We start from the raw sequence: 8452 nt of genomic DNA, 5'->3' as shown, positions 1-8452 counted from the left end.
ACACACACACACACACACACACACACACACACACACACACACATACACACACACACACACACACAACCTTACAGTCAGGTTGATGACTAACCTGCCCTAAAGAAATAAAACTCCTGTCATGACACAACTGACTCTAATCAGTGTTGTATTTATAATATTTGAAATTGAACATATCACGCAATATACCACATTTTTAATTAATTAGCTATTACACGTTCCACCCATCCATGAAACTAGTTGGTAGTCAGTCTGTAAATCATAAAGAAAGTTGTGGGAAAAGTCTCTAATTAATTTCCAGGAGCTCAAGGTTCCCCCTTCCTTGTTATGATCAAACAAGAATAAATCTCCAAATATTCACATGAAACAGGAAATTGCTATGTTATGTCCAGATTTTTAAATTTTATTTATTTTTTTCTTTCGGTTGCTCCCTTCTTCAGACTTGGCTATTGTTTTTACGCCGGATGACCTTCCTGACACAACCACAGACCACCGAGCTACCACAGCCCTCTGTGTGGAGCAGAGAGCTGCCATCTAGGGTGTCTGGGAGGGCGGATGGTGGGGGTTAGGTGCCTTGCTCAAGGGCCCAGAGTGGAGCAAATGAGAATGGAGGCAGGTGTGGGTGCTTCAGCTTTCCCACCCACATTTTGATGTTGTCAGTACCAGACGTTGAACCGACGATCTTCCGGTCACTGGCCCACCTTCTCTAACCTCTGCGCCATCACTCCCAGCATAATGTTCAGATTGTGCTGTTTAAATGATTGTCACATTGATCATTAAGAAGCTCTACATCAGTGATCCTCACTATTTTTTTTTTTCAAAAGAGCCATATTGACAGATCAAAGTCAAGGGGAGAGCCGCGATATCACCCCAAGTTACTTCAAATAAAAGAATAAAATGAAACAACCCACCTGTGAACAAAAAAGAAACACAGCCAGCTCATTATCTGTTTCAACAAAATGCACCTTGGTACTGAGATGAGAAGCTGTGGTGCATGTCCTTGACTTTCTTCATGTTGTGTTTGTAATTTGTTGTTGCAGCCACAGCGAGGCATTCAAGATGGGCATCAGTCGGCTTCTCTGTTTTTGCTTGATAGTGTGGTTGAAAATGTTGATTCACAGGTGTCAAAATTTCAGCTTTTATCCCATGAGGAAAACACAAGCAACAATAACACTGAATACCAAAGTCCATGCTCAACAATGAATATGCTGTAGTATGTGTACGGATGAAGATGACCCTCTTTACATTTCCTCCTGCCCCCTCATGTAACCATGTCTAGAACTGGCCCTGTAAGATGCTCCTACTTCCTTCACTGCAGATCACCGCAGGTGCGGAGACGCACGGCCGGTAGCTGATCCATTTGAGATTGACAGGACATTTTTTACATCTTTAGACCGGTGGGTCAGCGGACGCACGCGGTCGGTGATGATCAGCGAATACATCTGAAGCTTAACAGGACTTTTTTTTGTTTGTTTGTTTTTTACCTCTACCGGCTGGTCGGACCTGCCTCCTCCTCAACAAGTAGATTAACACAATATTGTTCGTAAAACCACATCAAAGAAGCCCAAGCCGACATGCGCAATTATTGCCGCATGTGGCTCACGAGCCACGCAATGAGTATCCCTGCTCTACATTATGAAATACAAGTTTTTACCTAAATATTGTGGCCCGTCTGCTGCCCTTGGGTCAAAATAACCTAGGAAGACTCGGTTTTAAGACTAAGGCCTAGGCCTGTCGCTATAAACAATAAATCAGTTAATCGCTTATAAATGAAAATTATCGACATCATTTTCTATCGTCTTTATCGTTTCTTCATGTCTCTCTTTCTACTGAAGACACTGGATGACAAAAGGCTCAACTCCGTTGCTCTTCACTGTCCCCTCCCTTTCTCTTTTATCTTTTAAATTTGTTTTAATCGTCCAAAATCACATTTTTGGATCGTTAAAAGCAGCTAAGCTGAGAAGCTAAGTTACGAGCTAAGGTAACGGGCCGACCTCGGGGGAAAAAACCTCCGTCTTGTCCAAGCTCTAAAATTCACGGTTGAAACCTGTGCCTTTGTCTAAAAAGTTGTTTTTCTTTGCATAAAGAAGCTGAGAACTTGTTTACTGATTTTATTATTAAAAGCTTTGTGTGAAAAATGCTATGCTAAAGAGCTCAAACCACACCGAGCGTCTGCCATTTTGAGAACCGAATAAAGGAAGGAGAGACAGCCCATGTCACGTCAAGGGGCCTCCCTCCCGTTTTTCTTAAAGAGACACACTGCTCGCTCCCTCACTATCCATCCTTCGGTTCAAACGGTCTTGTACTGCCATCCAGTGGTAAAAAAAAAGGTACTACACACAAAACAAATTAACCAACATTTCTTCTTAAATTTGACAATAATTTGTAATTATTGTCAAATTTCAAACAATTTTATCGTTTATCGCAATAATTTCTGAGACAATTAATCGCCCAGCAAAATTTGTTATTGTGACAGGCCTTCTAAGGCCTTATGGGTAGTTTTGATCCAAGGGCAGCAAGAGGGTTACATCCATTGTTTGCTTGTTTATGGACCTGAATATTCTTTTAGTTAAACAATGACGTTAAAAACTTTGGTGAGTATAGTACGAGTTATTTTTGAGAAGATGTTCCAATCTTTTATTGTTTATATTTGGTGTATTGGTGTCTTAAAACGTTGTGCTGTTTCTCCAAACAGGAATCCAACTTGCAGCGAGTAAAAACAGGCGATGCCAAGGCCAGTGTTCATCGCATGGAAATCGACAGGATTCGTTATGTCCTCAGCAGCTACCTGCGCTCTTGTCTGCTGAAGGTCAGTCATTCTGACCCGCTGAAGTAAAGCTCGGCACGGTCTTCCTCTTTGTGCATATTGTTAAAAAAATACACCTCTTTGTGTTGTATTTGTCCAGATTGAAAAGTTTTTCCCTCATGTCCTGGAAAAGGAAAGGTCTCGGGCTGAAGGACAGCCGCCCCTGCTTTCTCCTGAGGAGTTTGCGTTTGCCAAAGAGTGAGTTTAGAAGCTTGATGCTCCTTTTGTTTATTCTTGTGAAAGTCAGGGTTAGAATAAAACCTAAAACATGTTAATTGTTGCATACAGGTACTATGCCAGCACAGAAACCTACCTAAAGGCTGTAGCGCTGAAACGCATGCCGTCCAACTTACAGACTGTGGATATGCTCAAAGCAGGTACAAAATCCCCTTTAATATTCTGTCTGTTGCAAGTCAGGCTTGATGGTGGCGTTTACTGATTGACTGGTTCATTTTTATCTTATCCCAGTGCCTGAGCCCTGTTTGGACTCCTTCGTTTTTCTGCGAGTGAAGGAGAGACAAGAAAACATTTTTGTTGAGCCTGAAACGGACGATCAGAGGTAACAACTCTTCAAGTTCAGTTTAGTGTCCAGAAGGTGGCAGTGTTATCTGTCCACGGTGTGTGTTTTGAATGTTTTGCCTCTTGTTTCAGGGAGTACGTTGTGGATCTTGAAGAGGGCTCCCAGCACTTGATGCGATATCGCACCATAGCTCCGCTCGTTTCAAGCGGAGCCGTGCAGTTAATTTGAACTTCCAGGTAAACGAGTCTCCACAATCAGTGCCGCCTCTCTCTCTAGTAATAACGACCTCTCTCGGACAGACATCTGCTAAATCATTTCTACAGATGTTGCATAAGGTTTGCAGTAAAATCTGCATTTATTTTTAGTGCCAAGCTGTTGTATCACTTGGCAACAAATAAAACAACATATTTTCTGTTTGTGATATGCCAAATGTGTTATTTTACTTAATTACTGTTGCTAATTAAACTTAGTTAATGCAGTGTCCTTTTTTTAATGTTGCATGTTTGTTTGTTGTCATTTTCTGCTGCAGGAGATCATAAAAAGCCTAACTTCTGCCTGTGCTGTAACAGAGAATGGGCAGATTTATCTGCAGAGGTCACACCAGGAAACTTAACGACCTCCTCGCTGTCGCCTGGAATAGAGAAACTTGCGAGACGTTCATGCAGATACCGCCACGGCTTCAAAAGTGAAGGTCGTGAACGCACCAGCGTTTGCAGTGCTGTGATGTTATTTTTGGATCTTATTGTAGTCATGTCACAACTGATGTGTAGCTGTGTGTGTGATGTTTTTTTTTTTTTTGTGTGTGTGAAACAACAATCTTATGTGTAATTTATCTCATTCATTCCTTTTTATGACTTTATTAAATCATCCATGGTTCAATAACGAGATGACCTGAAGGGGAAATGTTATCAGTTCACTTGGCATCAGCGCTCCTGTCATTTTTAGGTGCACATGTTCATGTGTGTGTGTGTGTGTGTGTGTGTGTGTGAGGTGGCTGTTTGTATAAATACCAAATGTAGTTTGGAAGGATTCATGGGACATTGTCTTCTGTGAGCTGTAATCATCACATCATTGTTATATAAGAGTTTCAGAGGGTGCAATCAGTGCTTATTGTTTGCCTGAACGCAAATTGCTCAGTAATTGGAAGTAATAAAAAGTAAAGAGTGAGAGAGTGGGCTTATCTGAACAGATCTGATGTCAGCATGCCGTTTGTTATCATGATGCTTATCCAGACTGGATCTAACCAAACTACTTGTTTAAAGTCTTTATTATCCTGAATTAAGCTGCGAGCTATAAGCTAATAACATGGAGGCCATCATTTAGAGATGAGCTTGGATTTTACATATTAAATGAGAAAAAAGTAAAAAATAATAATCTTACAGTCAGAAATGGGTTTTTTGAGAAGATTAAACTAATATTAGCAAATAGGTTTCAGAGAGTAGTCACTGGGTTGACATTGATCTGATTGGTTGCTACAAGAGGCAAAAATAGCTGTAACAGTTTTACAGGTGTAAACAGTTGTTGTATTAGCTGGACATTGTCTCCAACACAACAGCTTGTGTAACATCTCTGCCTAAACCTTTAGGATTTACTTGAGCTTCACTGAAATCCCTCTATTGGTATATTAAATATCGTAATTGCCAGAACGCATCTGACTAAGCCGCGCATACTTAATTTAGTATAAAACACAATTTTGTACACAAATCAGACGTGCTGATGTGTAAGCCACAGATGTCCACAATTTAATATCAAACTGTACACAGCTCCTGGTAAGATGTGCAGCCCTTGTTATAGTACAAGAATGAACCACCAGATGGTGTTTCTTATGTTGGTTTGCCTTCAACACTCACTGCTGATTCTCACTGGACTTCCTGAGGCTCACTGGGACTTAACCTGTATAAATAAAGGTTGAATGAATGATGAGACGGTCTCTGACTCATGGTTACCAGTAAATTACTACGGTAAATAACCATTCAACCTACAGAACGAGTGCAAAAACTAGTCTAAGAACACATTATCTGTAATCACTGGAGAAAACCGCTAAACATCTACACAACTGAATTATTCAAAACCGGTAGTTGGTTGTTTTTTTCTTACCTTAATAGTTTATATGTTTTATGTGTTAGAAACATGCAACAACCATGAGTGAGATTGGTACTGGTCACATTTAGTGGTCACGCCAGCTGTTTCTCAAAGACCTACTCCCAGTAGAGGTGTGTACTGGGCAGCTGTGCAAGTGTCCAGGTGACATGAAGCCTCCGGCAAATGTTTCTGGTGACAAGAAGCTCCTTAGCCAAATTTCATTGGTCAGATTTAAATTTTATTATTATTTTTTTTTACCTTTATTTACCAGTCTCATTAACTCATGTCTCTCTTCCGGGATGGGTCCTTGTGACTCGTGGGAGAAAACAAAATGTAATTATTGGAATAAAAATACAGAAATGAGCTGCGCCGCGGAGTCCAAAGCGTGAGAAAAAAGCAGCTTATACACCGGCAATTACAGTAGGTACAGTATTAAACTATTGACCACTTGTTAAAAACGATCAATTTCTTTACCAGCTGTAGCAGAGACCTTTATCAAAGTTGGCTTCAATTTCGTGTCCAAATGCATCCCAGTAAGCCGAACGACTACGTGGAGGACGTGTGTAATACAACCGTTCTCTGCGGGGACTTGTTTGTAACCTGGCCTTCCTCAGCATCACACATGCTTTTGGACAAGGGCAGCCAGCCGAGGCTCCGGTCCAGCCCCGGGCCTCGGTGGGATTGGTGTGAACTGACAGGTCTGAGAATAGAGCTCAGGATGGCTGGGATATTTTCCACAAAGCAGAGTCAAATTACACAAGAAAGAAGCTGAGCCTGTGCTCTCCCCTTTCATTTGTTAAACCCACAAGTTGGATATTCCTTACCTGCAATGCATACTATCTACCCTCACAAGCTGTGAATCTCTGTGTCAGCTCCAAACTTCAGTAAACTCGATCACTGTAAACATCGAATCATCTAGTTACGTTATTTCAAAAATGACAAGATGTCCATACTAGGGATGCACGATATTGGATTTTTGACCGATATCCGATACGCCGATATGTTAAAACTTATTTGGTCGATAACCAATACTGATGCCAATATTTATTGCTCTAGACCTACTTACAGAGACTACCTTTTAGACATAGCTTTCTCTCCTGTGGTATTAAAATACCGGTACCACATTCTTCTGCATGGTCTTTGTCAATTTGACCTGCTACCAAATGCAGATGCCTAAAAGGGGTCTGAAAATGATGCAGCACTTCAACTTGGATTATGTTTAAAGTCAAATTTTTTTCATGACATTTACTCTCTCTAACACAATGACAACACTCGGAACAGTGCAAATTTGTAAATTTTCACAAATCTAAACTCAACGGCGTGCATGATGTCATAACATCCTAGCACTGCAGGCATTTTTATATGCCTGCAGTGCTAGGATGCAGTGCTATTTTATATCGGTGAGATATTTTGATGGAATGGCCGATGGCAGATATTTAACTTTATTGTTAATATCGTCTGATATCAATACCATGCCGATAATATTGTGCATCCCTAGTACCTACTATTTATGTAGCTGTTAGTACAAATAAACTGTGACCTGATCAGTGCAAAAACATTAAAATAGAAGAATTAGAAGTACATTGACATTATTTGGATTCTAGTGACACATTGCATTTATTGAAAACTCCCATTTGATGCTGTGAACACATCAGATAAAGATTTAAATATAATTCTGTTTGGTCAAATCAGGTACAGTATACCTCATTGCACAGAAAAAACACACACATTTATTTTAAGGTACTGTATTATAATGTATCCTGAATGCTTTAAAATATAGCTGTAGTTCGTAATATGTGTGAAATATTCCTGTGATGTAGTTCTTATTGTCACGCAAATGTATTTAAAGAGAAAGAACAAAGGAACAAATAAACAAAAAATATTAAAATCCTATAATTCATCTTTATTTTATTTTATACCCACACATTTAAACATTTAATTTGCTCATGTGGTGTTTTTTCACACCAGTATATGACATTGTTGAGATAAAGCTGCTTTGTGAGCCTGAAAATGATACAAGCTGGTCATTGTTTGGTTAGCCTTTAGCTTAGCTTGTGACTTCTGCTCTTTTCTTCTCCGTTCTTTAACCCTGATGTCATGACTGAATATTTGACAGGAAGATCTGTTCAAAATGACCGGACTATTCTTTTAGTGATTTACAAGTCCCAGCTCTTTAATAAGTCATTGTGTTTAGACACATGTCTCCTCTATATAAGCTTTTACTCTTCACCGAGGTTCTTATTTTATTTTTGTGTGTAAAAATCGGAGTTTTGGTTCATTTGTGTCTGTCGATCAGTTCTGAGGCAGCTTCAGCTCTGCAGGCTGAGCTCAGAGGATGCTGTGGTGTGAGATGCTCAACTTGCAGTACCAAAGCAATGACAAAGGAATGAAACTTTGAGGCAAGAGCAGTGAGGAGGAAATAGAAAGGAGAAATTCACACAAATGAGATTATGCTGCGAGCAACATTGTGGTCTGAACAGCTGGAACAAGTGGAGCAAATGATGGAAATTAGTTTGACTGACAGAGAAGAGACATTTCACGTTCACACAAGTCTACGTGTGTGTGTGTGTGTGTGTGCGTGCGTGCGTGTGTGTGTGTGTTAGTACCACTGAGCAGATCTGTATAAAAGGGGTTTGTTTAAATAGTTTTAAGAAATTGAAAATCCACTTGTAAAAAAATAAACATCTTAATTATGAACATCTAAATTCTAGCTAATAAAATTTACCATACAATACTGTAAAAAAAACACATTTTGTAGACCCAGTTCACTCTTATCATTTTCTTGTCAGAAAAAAAGAATGTTTCTATGTGTATACTTCTCAACAGGCCCGCCAGGGGAATTTATTATGTATTTATTTGCAACATTTTGTCAATTTCTTCCGTGATATATTTTTTTTAAATCCCTGAATTACTGAGCAGTCCCGAAATATACGAGTGGTCTCCTATTTTTGCACATTTTCTCCATCATAGTCCTACAATGGGTTCTTTCACATATAACGAGATCACAAGGGATCTGTTAAAACACCTTTTTTTTTTTTTTTTTTTTT

General features: G+C 39.6%; 1 protein-coding gene across 1 annotated transcript; it reads left to right on the top strand.

The window, feature by feature from the left end:
- Nucleotides 1-2573: 2573 nt before the first annotated feature.
- LOC119414927 (DNA replication complex GINS protein SLD5-like) lies at nt 2574-3366 on the top strand. Its single transcript, XM_037682046.1, has 5 exons — nt 2574-2591; nt 2693-2806; nt 2904-3001; nt 3092-3180; nt 3272-3366. Exons 1-5 carry the CDS (start codon nt 2574-2576, stop codon nt 3364-3366), a joined length of 414 nt encoding a protein of 137 aa, XP_037537974.1.
- Nucleotides 3367-8452: the final 5086 nt, after the last annotated feature.

Source organism: Nematolebias whitei, chromosome 9 (genome assembly GCF_014905685.2).
Source record: "Nematolebias whitei isolate Nwh7 chromosome 9, NemWhi1, whole genome shotgun sequence".
NCBI lineage: Eukaryota > Metazoa > Chordata > Actinopteri > Cyprinodontiformes > Rivulidae > Nematolebias > Nematolebias whitei.
This window is presented reverse-complemented; position numbering and strand designations above follow the sequence as displayed.